The sequence below is a fragment of the Sebastes fasciatus genome, chromosome 17, assembly GCF_043250625.1.
Source record: "Sebastes fasciatus isolate fSebFas1 chromosome 17, fSebFas1.pri, whole genome shotgun sequence".
NCBI lineage: Eukaryota > Metazoa > Chordata > Actinopteri > Perciformes > Sebastidae > Sebastes > Sebastes fasciatus.
In genome coordinates this window covers 21,542,820-21,559,159 of record NC_133811.1, presented here as the reverse complement: position 1 = coordinate 21,559,159, position 16,340 = coordinate 21,542,820, and the positions used below count along the sequence as shown (strand labels likewise).

The 16,340-nt window shown below is 37.3% G+C and overlaps 1 protein-coding gene across 3 annotated transcripts in view; it reads left to right on the top strand.

The window, feature by feature from the left end:
• tmem79a (transmembrane protein 79a) overlaps positions 1-13,833 on the top strand; it is a 32,654-nt gene extending 18,821 nt beyond the window's left edge. Inside the window, exons 1-5 of one of the 3 annotated variants that reach the window (XM_074614279.1) lie at positions 1,376-1,502; positions 4,843-5,623; positions 8,915-9,109; positions 9,253-9,475; positions 12,238-13,833. In XM_074614279.1, coding sequence (XP_074470380.1) covers positions 4,954-5,623; positions 8,915-9,109; positions 9,253-9,475; positions 12,238-12,427 — 1,278 coding nt within the window. In that variant the 5' untranslated portion in view covers positions 1,376-1,502; positions 4,843-4,953 and the 3' untranslated portion in view covers positions 12,428-13,833. Of the gene's footprint in view, positions 1-1,375; positions 1,603-4,842; positions 5,624-8,914; positions 9,110-9,252; positions 9,476-12,237 lie in introns of those variants that run through there. The other 2 variants (XM_074614278.1, XM_074614280.1) reach the window with 2 other exon arrangements.
• Positions 13,834-16,340: the final 2,507 nt, after the last annotated feature.

The window sequence follows — 16,340 nt, the reverse complement described above, 5'->3', positions numbered from 1 at the left end:
TAACAGAATATTTATTCATATTTGATCAGCGCTGCCTAGTTTGACAGTTTGATCAGACTTCGTGAGTGATTGACAGCTCGGCTCTGATTGGTTGTTTCCCTCCGGTCTGTGAAATCTTGCAGATGCCATTAGGAGCACCGGAGGACACAGAGGCACATGATTTTTTTTCAGATTACTTGTTTTATAAAAAATCACCTTTTTATATATTTCATATTTGCTCCATTTCTACCCACTGCAGCTTTAAAGGTCCCATATTGTAAAAAATTAGATTTTCATGGATTTTATATTATAAAGCAGGTTTAAGTGGTATATAAATACTGTTAAACTATCAAAACGCTCAATATACGTAGAAATACACACAGCCCGTAAATCAGAAATTGTGCATTTGAAACAAGCTGTTAGGATTTCTATCCAATTGTGATGTCACAAATATACAATATTTAGACCCTTGTATGGTTTTAAACAAACATTCTAAATGTGTCCCAGTTTGTTTCCTGTTACAGTGTATGTGAATGTCATCAGCTGACAGGAAGTAAACATGGACCCAAGCTGTTGCCTAGCAACACAATTCCGTTGAAATGCATTAAAACGGAGCGTTTCAGACAGAGGATAAATACAGGTATATTCAGGCAGACAGTATGAGGAATATAAAGTTTTTTTTTAAAACATTAAAGCATGTAAACATGTTTTAGAAGAAACACAAAATACAAGTAAGAACCTGAAAATGAGAATGATATGGGACCTTTAAATCGAAAGCACAAGCTTTTATCGAGAACATGAACTCCTAATTCAAAGATTACAAATTAGTTTTCTTTTCACCTTGACACCTCCTGGCCTCCGTAAAAGAAAGCCTTTTGGGGTTTGAAAACACAGAATTAGTTACTATATTTGGTAAAAACATAGTTTTTAAGTGGGACGAACTCCTATTTGGTCTTTTACTTTCAACATTTACAAATATTAAAACAAAATACTTATTTGGAATATTGAGTGAAGCTGCTAGAAAAGCACTTACTAAGAAATGGCTTAACCAGATACCCCATCATTAGAGAACTGGTATGATGTAATTTATGAAATATTTGTAATGGAAAGAATTACTTTCTCAATGAGGCTTCAAGAAACTAAATTTGAGGAAATTTGGAAAGACTGGAAAAAGTATATTTCCCCAAAACGCCCTTCTTTTGTTTAATTTTTCTTTTTTTCTAAATGTAATTATTATTTATTGTATCTTATTTCACATGAAAAGTACCCCATGTTCTTTATTTGTGTGTTCTATAATTTCATTGTAAAAAGTTGGTTCACTTCATATTTGTATATAATTAAGTTTGTTTACGTAAATGTCTGAGTAAAACCAAATAAAGGAAAAACTAAATGAAAAAAAAAAAACTTTCAGAGTTGGAGGTGACGTCAAATTCGACAAAAGCAGGCGGGTTTTTTCGGTACCTGGAAAAAGAAGCAGAGTGACACCTCTTCACTGTCGATGAAACACCTGGTCAACCAGCCAGGTAACTTCTTCTTACTACGCTTAATGAGAAACAACCCAAAGTAGAGAGCTTTTAGACACAGTTACGGCTTGTTTCGGTGATGTGAACGGACTCAAAACAGGTACGTTAACCGTTCATGTTCAGTGTTTTTACCTGTTTTCAGTATCGACTTAAATAACAACACAGAGTTGCTAAACTAGTTTTAGCTTCAGCATGAAACTACATTCCTCACTGCTCTGGTTTAGCTAACACTACACACCAATCTGTGGAAAAAGCTTTGTAAAAACAACAAACTCTGGACCATAAAGTAAGCAAACAAAGTTTTGAAGTGAAATCTAACAGTATATACTAACAGTTTCTAAGAGAAACTGAAGAGTTTCAGTAGCTAATATTTAGCCTATTGTGTGGCATTATGATGTAGGACTGCAAACAGAAAAAAGTAATTAAAATAAAGTAGACATTTGGAAGAAAATACAGTACAAAAAACAGATATTTCCTGCAGGTAAGTTGTCATATTTTTAGTTAAACATGAACAAATCTCCCCTGAAACCAAACTCAAAACTGATTATGACATTTAAACATAAAACTCAAAATCTCACTTTAGAGTTAAGAAATGTATTACAAATACAGCCATGTTTTATACATTCATCTCACATTATTATATTTTATTTATTTTATTTTATTCTATTCTATTCTATTCTATTCTATTTTATTCTATTCTATTTTATTTTATTTTATTTTATTTTATTTCAGCTGCTGTTGTTGCAGTCTACTGTATATGTAGTCATACTGAAAGGCAAAATCCAGGCTGTTTCATGTCTTTTCAGAAAGTGTGAATGCAGCTATATTTTATACCTTCATCTCACATTAATATATTCTCTTTTATTCTATTCTATTTTATTTTATTCTATTCTATTCTATTTTATTTTATTTTACTATTTATATTATATTATATTTCAGCTGCTGTTGTTGCAGTCTATGGTATATGTAGTCATACTGAAAGGCAAAATCCAGGCTGTTTCATGTCTTTTCAGAAAGTGTGGATGCAGCTATATTTTATACCTTCATCTCACATTATTTTATTTTATTTTATTCTATTTTATTTTATTTTATTTTATTAATATTATGTTATATTTCAGCTGCTGTTGTTTCAGTCTACTGTATATGTAGTCATACTGACAGGCAAAGTCCAGGCTGTTTCATGTGTTTTAAGACAGCCTGAATGCAGCAATATTTATACAGCTTGTTACTCACTTTATGGCTGAAATGAATCAGTGTTTTCTGTTAGTAATTGACCAGTTAAAATAATCTTACAGATATCAATAAAGCTAGGTTGGACACACGTGCAAAGTGAATTTTAGATTTAGTAGTTTGTGTGACCTGGCTGGTCTGAAAGCATGGATAAGGGGAGTTTTTTGTCTGTTTTGGTAAATAAAAATCACTCTGTTCAGTTCTGAATTGTGAAATATTCCCTCTTTGAAAGAGGCTACTCTTTTTTACATGTTGTTGACATTCCAGGTTGGTGTGTCAGTTTTGGTGAGAGGTTACAGTTGGTATTTTAAGCTCAAGGAGACAAAGGTGCAGCAACTGGCCTTGGGATTGTGTGTTTAGTACTGTATGTACTTTGTGTAACTTTTTTAATTGTCTTTGTAGTGTTTTATGTCTGAGAAATGTATTTATTGAATTCCTAACTGAAACAAAAATGCCAAAAAGTTGCTTCGCATATGTGAAGATATCCCTCTTAAGTTTGACTTCTGTGATATTAAATTAAATGAAATTAAATTATGGGTGATTCCATACCAACTCACCATGATGACCTCATGGATTTTCTTAAAAAAAAACAAAAGTGAAAACTTCTATTAAATTCATGGGACCTTGCAAAATCCTATAGCTCTACTCCAAATACTTTTTTTTTAGTAATGAATTTTAAAAGTTGTAGAAGTTTGTGTATTATAAGCCTCATCAATTATTTATTTTTCACAGGATTGGGTTGAAATTTGTACTGAACATCCAAGATACCCTAAGGATAATTTACAACATGTATTCATGTAAATAGCTGTTGCTGAATGTTTCGAAATAATCATATGAATAAAAATAAATATTTTTTACCGGAACGAAGAATCTTCAATTGTCAATCTCCACTAGTTTTCACTTTCTTGCAACCATATTTTGAGTAAATTGAGTGCCACAGATCTTGCTTCGGAGCTGAAAAAAATCTTTTAAGGTATTTTGACTGTATATTTTCCCAAGAAGGATTATTTTAATTTCGTTGAAATCATTTAATATTTTGAATATAGCTAATTTTCCATACTTTTCACTGGCAATACTGTATTACACGCAGTGGTTTTATTTCATAGGTAGATATTATATTTATATATTTGTTTTCTATCTCGGTCTGATACCTATTGAGTCTGTTTTTCATTTGGTTCAAGAAAGTTACAGCTTGTAATGGCTTGGTTTGTTAGTTGAAAAAACAACAACATTTGTGTTTCTCAGCTTCAATCAAATTTCCTTTTTTTAATATTTAATGTTTCTCAGGCTTTGTCCACTATGTTACAAGTGTAAGACATGCTTGTTTACAGAAAATGATTAAATGATGCAGTAATATAACATATTTATTTTCTATTAATTTGATTACCATAAAACATTCAGCAACAACTATTTACATGAATACATGTTGCAAATTAGCCTACGGGTATCTTGGATGTTCAGTACAAATTTCAACCCAACCCAGTGAAAAATAAGCAACTGTTGAGGCTTAGAATAAATAAATAAAGTCCAAAACTTCAAAAAATCATAACTAAAAAAACTGGGTTTTCAACTGGACAAAACAAGCAGTTTGGAGATTTTATATAGACCAAACAATTAAGGGTTAATCAACAAAGTATATTCTCCACATTAATTGATAATGAAGATAATCGTTAGTTAGTTTGATATATGATTTGGACTTTATTAACTGTGGTGAAATAAGGAGAAGATGCCAGTCTCCTTCAAATAATTGGACATAAAGCTGATAGGTCCACAAAGTTTCTAATTCACTTTCACTGGATTTGTTATTTGTGATACTTGTTTTAGTGTTTGGGAGTCTTATTCTTCACCATTCAATCAATACTTAAGTTAAGACAGCAGATGTAACGTATTTATAGCAGTCTTTTAAGTGGAATTTTGTCAGATTTTCTAACATACTCTCAGACAAGACTAACTGCTGCACAAACATGCTGTATACACTGTGTTGGTCTGTGAAGGGGCAGGACAAGCCACAAAGAGCAACACACCCATGATAAACAGTGAACTTTGATTTTTGAAGGCGGAGCAGGAAATTGTTTTTAAAAATGGTTCTACCTTTTTTCCCCCCTCACAGAGAAATCAACCAAAAATGACTTTTAGCAGCTGGAAGAAGCTTTGCTAACAGTCAGACTCTTGATAGTACGTCAGGTATCGACTAAAAAGAGAGAAAATAGAATTAAAAAAAATGTCTGTCCTAGGTTCATTTTCACCTGAAGAGACACAAATACCAGGAAGTAAAAAGCCAGAAGAGAGCAACAGCATAGAGGAAAGACAGGAGGTCACAGACGAGGAATCGAAGAAGAAGGAGGAGGAAGAAGAGGAGGTGACCAGCTCTGCTCATCTGGAGCCGAGCACTCTGCCATGGCCTGGAGACAAAGACAAGAGGCCTCAGACGGACAACGACGATGGAGTCTGGTCAGAAAAAGGAGTTTCTGAGCCTGAAGAGAGGGACACGGGGATCAGCGGAGGAAGCCAGGACCTGTCGGAGGAGCGGAGCCAGGAAGAGAGCGACAGAAAGGGCAAGTGGAGGGAAAGCATGCCTGAGGGCGATAAGTGGAGGGACGATGAGATGGAGGCGCAGCGGAACAATAAAGGGGACGGATCACTGGCAGACGATGAAGATGAGGAGGAGGAGGAGGAAGAAGAAGAGTCGAATTGGATCTCAGAGAAAGACGCTCTGGGTTTCACTCCAAAAGTCACGATCGTGCGTCCGTCCAGCAAAGAGCTTCCTGAGGAGAGCAGGCTGTTCATAGAGAAGGACTACGAGAAGGACTACGAGAAGGAGCCGCAGACGGAGCCCGACTCAGCAGGACAGTTCTATCCAGACTTGACAGAGCCGAACGACGACAAGTACTGTGAGTATAAAAACACACACTACACTTTACTGCATCTGGGCCCATATTTATTAAGCAAGGAGCAAACAGTGTGAGCGACACATTTATCAAACAACTCACTCCTGCTAACCGTGAAGTGTGGGAGTAACATTTAAGAGTCATCACATCATTGATCACATGTTTGCTCTGAGCAGGAACAGCCAATCAGAGGATTTACTTTATATCTGCATATTGTCCCCAAAAAAAACCCTGCATTTTCCTCAGTGATGTTATTCTGTCATTTTTATATTATTATTTTATTTTTTTAATTATTAATATCTCCACTAACAGTTAACCTTTCAAATTATTATCAACAATATATTCATATATTTTCAAATATAAAATTATATAAATAAGGATTAGATAGTAGGAAATTGGCTGACGGAAACCAAAGAAATCCGACTGGAGAAGGAAAGAAATGTAGAGGTGCATCAGAAGAATCATCATAAAATAAAGGAGAATTTAATATTGATGAGATCAGACAATAAAGAAGCAAATTAATTGCAAACAAAATCATTGCCGGGTTTAATTCTTGTTGTTCGAAGCCCTGATAAATAATGTTAACGATAAAACAAAACAGAAAAAAACTGTCTGTCAAATGTACCTTTTCATATATTAATTGAATTACTTCCTGGAACCCTGTATTAGTGCATAATTACATATAATAGGTTTGAAGAACCATAACTATGGGCGAACAAAAAGAACCCCAATTCTTATTTCATTGTACATCATTAATGGCTATTAGGGCTGTGTATTAGCAAGAATCCAGCGATACGATACCTATCGTGATACAGGGGTTACGATTCAATATATTGCATTTTTATTTTAATTTTTTTAAATCTCCATAAAGAACACACCATCATATGCATGAAATCTGAGTAAAAAAGTTAACTTTTTTGTGCAATCAGAACAGTGGGATCTGCATTTGCATTTATCAAAGTCCGTGTAGAGTTTGCATGTTCTCCCCGTGTCAGCGTGGGTTTTCTCCGGGTACTCAGGTTTCCTCCCACAGTCCAAAGACATGCAGGTTAGGTTGATTGGTGACTCTAAATTGCCCGTAAGTGTGAATGGGAGTGTGAATGGTCGTGTCTCTCTATGTGTCAGCCCTGTGGTAGTCTGGCGACCTGTCCAGGGTGTACCCCGCCTTCGCCCAATGTCAGCTGGGATCGGCTCCCTCCTTAAATGGAATGCAGGCATCGTGTTAGTAACGTGTGCTTCTCCTACTACGATAAGTCAAAATGTCTGCTGTGAAAAAGGCTAATTACCACATCACAGTAATGTTAAAAACAAGTATAGTTTCAAGTGTTTTGGGGCGTTTTATTAGTTAGAAAGCAGAGAGATGACGAGATAGAGGTAGGGAATGACAAAGGTCTCTGGCTGGACTCAAACCAGGGACATCGCGGCTCATGATTGTTGCCTTAAACCCCCCCGGACCACCCAGGCATCAGATTTCTAAATCCCCTAATCCGTCTTTACTAACCGTTTTCCTGCCAAAGTATCCTCTTTCAACAGCTATTAAATCAAATTAAGGCCAGATTAAGAAAGATTATTGTTAACACAGATGCTCACAAACTACTCTGTCATCATTGTGATTCTAAATCCTGTTTTATTCTTTTTAAGAAGAAGATGAGACACATAATCTCCAAGTGTGAGGAACATAAGAGCTTGCTGCGCTGTGGATTTTGAGTCGTTTACTATATGCAACCAGGCGCAGATAAGATTTTAAGTATATTCTTAGAAGGGAGGGTTTCAAATTAACGACTTTCATTTGATTAACTAGTTATGTATATATGATGTCAGATATCTGTCTTTGTTCTAATTAGAGATGCAGAGATTGCAATTTTCTTGGCCGATTCTGATTTTCTTTCTTTCTAAGAACTATCATTGTCAGCATACACATTGCGTAACTTTTCTTTAATGGAAAATTCAATTCTATGTTCTTACATATCAGAGAAGAATCTATACAGTTTATGTAGACCTGTTATGAGTCATCTATTTATTATCTATCTAAATCTAATATGTATTTATTTATATAAAACTATTTATGAACTAGTATTTATTTACCAAAATTTAAAGGTGTGTGTGTGTTATATTTTATTAACAACTATTGGTGCAAGAGGAGAGGGAGAGACCCCACGCTGTTGGCAGAAGAGACGGTCACTGAGATTCCTCTGAGCAGCAGTGTGCATGGGGATGAATTACAATATAATACATTTGATTATACTTCCTGCTTTTCCCCTGATGGTCTGTATAAGTCACTAAATTTGTCGCTAGTCACTTTTAGAAATAAAGGCACTAAGAGGATCTGAAAAGTCGCTAAATCTATTGAAAAAGTTGCCAAGTTGGCAAAACTGTGTGTGTGTGGCTACTGTCCATAGTGTGGTGCATGTGTGTAAATTTGACCAACACAGAATCGGCTATAGGCTATAATGTTTTCTATCACATATCTTTATTGATTTTGAACATAATACATCACTTTTCCAAAATGGGTTTGTTACATCTTCCCCCCTATTCACCCAAATACCCACCCATGAACTCTGAGCCCTCGGTGTAGATAACAACCAAAATGATAGTTTACAAAATGCTAATAATAACCAAATAAATTAAATTATTTGCATATATATAGAAATTCCCACATGCAGAAATGCACACATACCTGTCTGTTTGTCCCCCCCTAAAAGGGGTACAGTCTCGTTTGTACATGTTCAAGAATTTACGTTATCAGGAGTTGATTCCAAAAATGTATAAATCACATATTTTATAAAAGATATAACTTTTTTTTGTTTGGTTGTGTACATAAGCTTTTCAATCGCAATGCAAAAGGAAAGCTCTTTAATCCAAAGGTTCAAAGATGGACAACAAATACTTTTCCAATGTCTAGCAATAAGACGCTTCGCTTGTATCAGGCAAAGGTTAATCAACCTGCATTCATGAGTTCTCAGGGCCACTGCTCTATCTGCTATAGGCTGTCTGACACTGATCGATCCACCGGTGATGTCCGATCAAGCTGAAAATCGGCCAACTTCCATTCACCCGCGATCGATCTGTGCATCTCTCGTTCTAATCCAGGCAGGTTAAAGTGTTTTCTGAAGCAAACTTTCACTCAGTAAATGAGTCACTGCACACTGATGACCTATTTCATCCTTAATCAGATATAATTACAGATTGTCAGATGAATCATGACTCCAGTCTCATCCTCTTTGTCTCGCTGTCACCATGCTGTCCCAGAAGTTAATGATTTTGTATTGAAATGATCCCTTTCTCCTTCGTCAGACCTGTGTGAGCGTCTGTGCAGCGAAAAACTGAGGCTGTCTCTGGCGACGGCGGCCGCTGTGCTCCTCTTCCCTCTCCTGGTGTGGGGAGGTTACGCCCTCCTTCCCTTTGACTCACCTCTGCTGCACAGCACGCCCCTCAGGGTGGTGTACACTCTACGCTGCTCCTTCTTCGCCATCATCCCCATCCTGCTCGGTAAGACCTCATGTGTTAAGTTTATCGTGCATTGAAACAAATACTTAATATAATCTAAAATGAACACTGTAAGCCATAAACAATAAAAAAAAAACTACCCACGGAATAAAACCAGGTGATGCTGACCCTCGTCTCTTCTGCAGGTGTGGTGGTGCAGGGCGTGGCCCGGCTGCGCTACAGTGTCCTGAAGCCCCTCTATCAGAGTGAACTGGTACACAGAGAGGTGGCAGTGCACTGGCACTACGTCAACGAATCGCTGTCCCTCTTCCTCTTCTTCTTCCTGCAGCTCGCTGTCATGGCAACCTACATTGACCAGGATCTGGTCAAACTGGTACCGCTGCTCACCATCATATTTGTTTTCGGCAGGTATGAGTGCTCGCTGTCACACGTTGTTAAATGTTTAGGATCCAAACCAAGAATAGGTGAAGGGATAGATGATTCTGAATGTTGTTTTGGTTATTAAATGTCTGCTTAACGGCATGACGGAAATGTGTGAAGGAAATGAACTGTGGGCCATCAGATTATTTAAATAGCAGTCTAGTTTGTGATCCTGTCAACACTGGCTAACTTTGATGTAGTTCAAACAGACAAATGTATGTCAGCGACAGATAAAGTGTTCCCTGCAGAGAGCTCATGCTCAGTTACTCAGTAACTCAAGGCCAACAATGCCAGGCTGCACATTTACTCTCCAACTAGTAAAGAATTGACTTTCTCTACTTTCAGTCGTTCATTCCTATCAGTAATACACTTCACTTACTCTGCACGACACCACAGTGATACCACAATCAATAGATCAGGAAGGATTAATACAAATCCCCAGTTAAACCGCAGTATCTTTAACCCACTTACTGTGTGTGGGAGTACTGGCTACTTCCTGTTATGACTTTGCATGCCACAACAGATCAAAGTTTCACAGTGCTGACGTACAGTTATAGCAGTCATTTTGAATACAGTTACATTTTCCACTTCCACACACAAATAAACTGGTTTAACTGGGGATGTGTTTTAAACCTGATGACTCACAGGGTTGCATGTCCAGTTACTTTATTCATTCATTCTTTTCCAGTTTTGCATTTACACAGGATTAAACATTAAAGGAACGGTGTGTAACATTTAGGGGGATTTATTGGCAGAAATGGAATATAATATTAATTAGTATGTTTTTATTTGTGTAAAATCACCTGAAAATATGAATTATTGTGTTTTCATTATCTTAGAATGAGCCGTTTATATCTACATAGAGAGCGTGTCCTCTTCACGGAGCTGTTCGCCATGTTTCTACAGTAGCCCAAAATGGACAAACCAAACACTGGCTCTAGATAGGGACATTCGCGTTTTCACATTTTCGCGTCGGCCCCCGTAGTTCTCCTTCACACCCGGCACACGGGAGACGTTTCAGTTGGTTGCGATCTGCAACGTCACCGCTAGATGCCGCCAAATCCTACACACTGTACCTGTTTAAGGGGAAATCATTCTGCAACTGTGAAGTGATAAACCACTACAACAACACATAAGTTGGGGTTAGGAGGTGGGGGTGTACAACTACAGTACAGTTCTACATAATTAAAGATTTAATTTAGTCATCTACGTTGGCGATCAAGTTCTTAAATCATCTCTGATATAAAACACAGTGTTCGTCATATCGCATTTGTGGAGCTACACGGATGAGAGACATGACATTGAAGACTTGGAGAAGTGACATGGAGTAGCGACATGGAAGAGTGACATGGAGGAGTGACATGGAGGAGTGACATGGAGTAGCGACATGGAGGAGTGACATGGAGTAGTGAGTTGTTGTAGCGACATGGAGGAGTGACATGGAGTAGCGACATGGAGTAGTGACATGGAGGAGTGACATGAGGAGTAACGTAGAGGGGTGACGTGGTGAAGTGAAATGGAGGAGTGACATGGAAGAGTGAGTTGGTGTAGCGACATGGAGGAGTGACATGGAATAGCGACATGGAGGAGTGACATGGAGGAGTGAAATGGAGGAGTGACAGAGGATTGACGTGGAGGACAGACATGGAGGAGTGACATGGAGAAGTGACAGGGTTGATCAGGAAGGAGGGTTGATATGAAGGAGTGACATGGCGGAGGGACATGGAGGAGCAACACGGAGCAGCAACATGGAGGAGTGACATGGAGTAGTGACATGGAGGAGTGACATGGAAGACATATAGAGGTGACATGGAGGAGTGACTTGGAGGAGTGACAGGGTTGATCAGGAAGGAGGGTTGATATGGGGGAGTGACATGGCGGAGGGACATGGATGAGTGACATGGAGGAGTGACATGGAGGAGCAACACGGAGGAGCGACATGGAGGCATAAATGCAAATATATGTTGTCGAAAGGCAGCACTTATCATGATTAATATCACTTAGCATATGTGATATTCTTTCAATACCAACAATATTTAAAAATCCAAGTAACCAGTCATCTATTGGAAAACAACAACAGCCTGCCGGCTTTTACTGAACGAAACAACGGCAGCATAATGCCGCCCCGGTGTGTGATTTTTAGATACTACACTAGGATCGTGGGAGCAAAAGGGGCTTAAACACAACAGCGCCGCCGTCTAGTGTGTGTGTGCGTGTAGTCCCACCGTGTTGGCTGTCCCTTTCACACAGACATCGGCTCGGCTCTGTGACAACCTCCGCTGAGCCGGCTCAGCGGCGGAAGAACTCTGCCCCCGCTTTCCACCTCTGTACCTTTCATACAGAACAGCGAGGCGGAATAACGGCGCAACATTCCCGCCTTGATCAGGCTGTGTGAAAGGGGCTAGCGGTTCAGTTGTGACGACTGGACGCTCTGAAAACAATATTCTCAGGCAAAACTAAATACACGATGAGGGGAAAGTAGAGTAAAAAAAGCATCCATTAAGTTATTAATCCAGATCTTTTGACTCATCAAGCCCTTGACACTAAAATGATGAAAGGCATGAAGGAGCTAAGCCGTCTTAACGTTCCCGCTGAAAGGGCAGAGTGGGTGTGCGGGCTGATGTGGGTCGTGATCTGATCTTTTTGTTCAAGCTGATTATAAACCAAACAGAAGTGGTGGAGTGCATCCATCTCATCTGCCTCTTGTTGGCCTCTATAACATATTATTTGTGTCATTTCGTGTGCTGCAGGCTGATCTACTGGCTCTGCCTCTCTCTGGACAGCAGCATCAGGGGCCTCGGTTTCGGCTTCTCCTTCTTCCCCATACTGGTCATGCTGGGCGTCAACCTCTACTACGTCTGCTCTTCACTCGGACAAGGGGCGATATTTGACGTGGAACCTCCCACGACGGCTCCTCCCAAGCAGCGCTGGTGGGGTTAAAAGGCCGCCGTCCAAAAAAGGCGACGAGGAGTTAAGAGACACAACTGTAAAAAACGTTTTCGGTATCATGACACAGCAACACTCAGACAACTTGTCTCGTTCTTTTGGTGTCCTGTAGAGTTGCAATCCTTCAGATTTCAGTTCTGGTTGATTTGGACAACACCTGTGGTTACCATGGTAACAGCAAGTGCTGTTTAATACTACAACAAACTCTCCTTGAGCATCCATCCATCAAACCATTATCTGTAACCGCTTATCCCACTCGGGGTCGCGGGGGGGCGCTGAAGCCGACATTGGGCGAAGGTGGTGTGCACCCTGAACAGGTCGCCAGACTATCACAGGGCTGACGCATAGAGACATCTCCTTGAGAAGGTTTTTTTTTAATTAAATTAATAATGATCCGCTGTTAAAACAACTCAAAAGTGACCGCTGTCTTGTTTTGTAGACACATTTTGGTCGCAATAAAAGCCACGCATTCTCCAGTTGAATGCTTTTAATGTGAAGGGGCAGAAGGAAATGTTTCTGTTGACATCAACAGTGAGGCTGCTTGCACTGGACTACATGCATTCATCGTTTCCTTTGAATCCATTATGCTTATGAAGGCAATCGAGAATGGCGGATCCCGCCACTACCTATAAAAACATATAGTATAAAAAATGATGATTTCATAAAAATCTCAAGGATTAGAACTTGTAGTGTTTTTTATAAATTTGTTGGCTTTTGTTAAAGAAATCAAACACAAGAAGCAGGTTGTGGGATAATTTGTAGCTTGAATATATGTATAAAAAAATTAAGAAATCCAAAAACAACCTAGTTACGAGAGGAAGTTGAAAAGTTTACATACAACAAAAAAGCTCTCATGTGCATGCAAATTAAAAAAAGACATGTGGTCTGACAAAGGGCTCTTTTTACAGTGTGTTTACTAACTCTTCAATCATAAATCTTTAAGCAGTCTGAATCTTTTTGTCTTGAGCTGATGAAATCAGCGTTTTTAAGGCGAGAGGAGTTTCACTTCACGGCATCCAGTGTTTGGAGGTGATTCAGCAAAATGAAGACAGAAATGTAAGATATGAAAGCTGAAAAGTGACAGAAGCACAGAATCAAGTGAGTTGGACATCAAAAGTAAAAATTTAAGGGCACTATAAGATTTCTTTTTTTATATGAGATTGAATTTTCTAATGGTAATCTTTAAACTTTGTATTTATAAGTGAGACAGTTAAATGCATCTTTGTTTTATTGATCAAAGGCTTTTCTTTGTTTATAGCAGCAGAAATTGTTGGTCTATTTTTGGAGAGTCTCTTTTCTTTCTTTTGAAGGAACTTTTTTCAGTGTATGAGAGAAGTATTTAAAGCAATATTTGGGACTTTGAAAGAGTTCAATAAAGCAATAACAAATATGATACTCAACATTGTGCAGCAGCAGCTGATGACTGAACACGTAACTCTTCATTGACTATCTGTCCAGACAAAAACAAACAAACAAACAAACAAACATCGTGACTACAATTATAGTTGTTAATATGTGTGTCCTGTGATCATGACTCATGAGGCAAGTTTCAGCAAGACCTAATAGTCAGTGCCCAAATTCAAAACTTGAAAATGCGGCCAGTCTTGAACAACAACAAATGTGGGCAAACTGCACAGGTGAACAAAGAAACTGCAGAGTCATGGTCAAAGAGGAGACAAACAAAGCAGGAATCATTCGACTCTGACAGTCGACAACAAAGCGGATACATTTATTTTCTTTCACAGAGCTGGGATCTGTGAAAGGGACTGTTTGTTTCCTTCCTGTTAGACAGGTTTATTTTGGGAGAAACTTAAAACATGAAAACACCCCACACAGTTCAACTACTAGTATTATAAAAAGTTACAAGAGTACAGTATGAACATGTAATATATGAATCAATAGATTAGACTCGTCTTTTCGTCATTGTAGTCATTAAAAACAACCCAGTACAACGTAAATGTTTAAAATATAGGGTCTCTCTTCCTATAAACCAGTCCAAAAACGTTCTAAATCTCTTAAAACGTTACCTTCAAATGCACTGCAACTATCTAACAATCAATATTAGTCCATTTGTTTAACTTCTGGGTTAAAATGGTTGAAATAATCAGCCTTTTCTCCTTGAACACTCATCTATCTCCACATAGTTCAGGAGGACTCAGCAATATTCACAGGAGAATACAAGATTGTTCATGCAAAACATGTGATCACCTTATAAAGTGATGCATTGTCATAGACCAAACTACCAAAAAGTATATAAAATACTTAGAATTAAAAATACTTAAAGGTCCCATATCGTCCTAATTTTCAGGTTCATACTTGTATTTTGTGTTTCTACTACTAGAACATGTTTACATGCTGTAATGTTAAAAAATAAATTTATTTTCCTCATACTGTCGTAATATTACGAGAATAAAGTCAGAAGTTTACAAGAAAAAAAGTAATATTCAGAGAATAAAGTCATAACTTTACGGGAAAGAAAGTCGTAATGTTACGTGAATAAAGTCATAAGTTTGCGAGAAAAAAAGTCTTAATATGAGAATAAAGTCATAATATTATAAAGTAGTAATTTTTACGTGTTATTTTCTTAAGTTATGACTTTATTCTCAAAATATTAAATTTTTTCTCCTAAAGTTCTGACTTTATTCTCGTTATATTACAACTTTTTTCTTGTAGAGTTATGACTTTATTCTTGGAATATTACTTTTTTTCTCGTAAAAATTCATGACTTTATTCTGGTAATATTACGTCTTTTTTCTAGTAATATTGGGACTTTATTCTGGAAATCTCAGATTTCTTTCCCTCAATGTGGTCCTAATACTCCGTAGTACATTTGCACTTGGGCCCTCACTGCATTAGACTTATATACTATATACTTAGACCATAAACTGTGTTGCCTTCATCACAATGCTCAAATGTTTTGCGGCTCCAGACAGCTCTTTTGATAGTAAAGGTTGCTGACCCCTGGCCTAGATGTAACCCATGTTGGTCGCTAGAGGGCGCTGTGACACAGTGTAGTGATTAGTGATCCAGAGAGTATTGAAGAGAGAAAGAGGCAGAACAAGAGTGCTGCTCAGTTGGAAGTCTGCCAGGAGTTTTTTTTCTTAGGAGACTTTTAGTTCACATACTTTTTTACCAATAAGAGTCATTATATAGTATGTTGAAAAAGTCGTAGTATCGTATGTCGAAAAAGTGAAAAAACTACATGGATTTTTTATCACTTTTTTCAACATACGAAATTTTTTGACACGCTATGACTTTAATTTTCATGAAATTTTTCAACACTGACTTTTTTTCATTAAATTTAATGACATAATATACTATGACTTTTTTTTATCATGACATTTTTCGACATAATATACGACTTTTTTTCAGTTTTTCGACATACTATACTTTGACTTAATTTTCATGAAATTTTTCGTCACGCTATACTATGACTTTTTTTTCATAAAAACTTTGACATGACTTTAAAAGTGACTTTTTTTCATGAAATTTTTCGACATTAATGACTGACATTAAAGACTGACTATTAATGACTGAATTTTTTTATAAAATTTTTCGACATGCTATAATATGACTTTTACATACATGACGTTTTTCATGAAACTTTTTGACAGTCATAGTATAGTATGCTGTAAAATTTCATGAAAAAAAGTCATAGTATAGTCTCGAAAAATTTCGCCAAAAAAGTCATAGTATAGTATGTCGAAAATTTTTATGAAAAAAGTAATTGTATAGCATGTCAAAAAATGTAACCAAAAAAAGTTACGGTATAGTATGTCGGAAAATTTCTCCGAAAAAGGCATAGCATAGTATATCGAAACATTTTATGAAAAAAGTAATTGTATAGCATGTCGAAAAATTTCACCAAAAAAAGTCATAGTATATTATGTTAAAAAATTTCATGAAA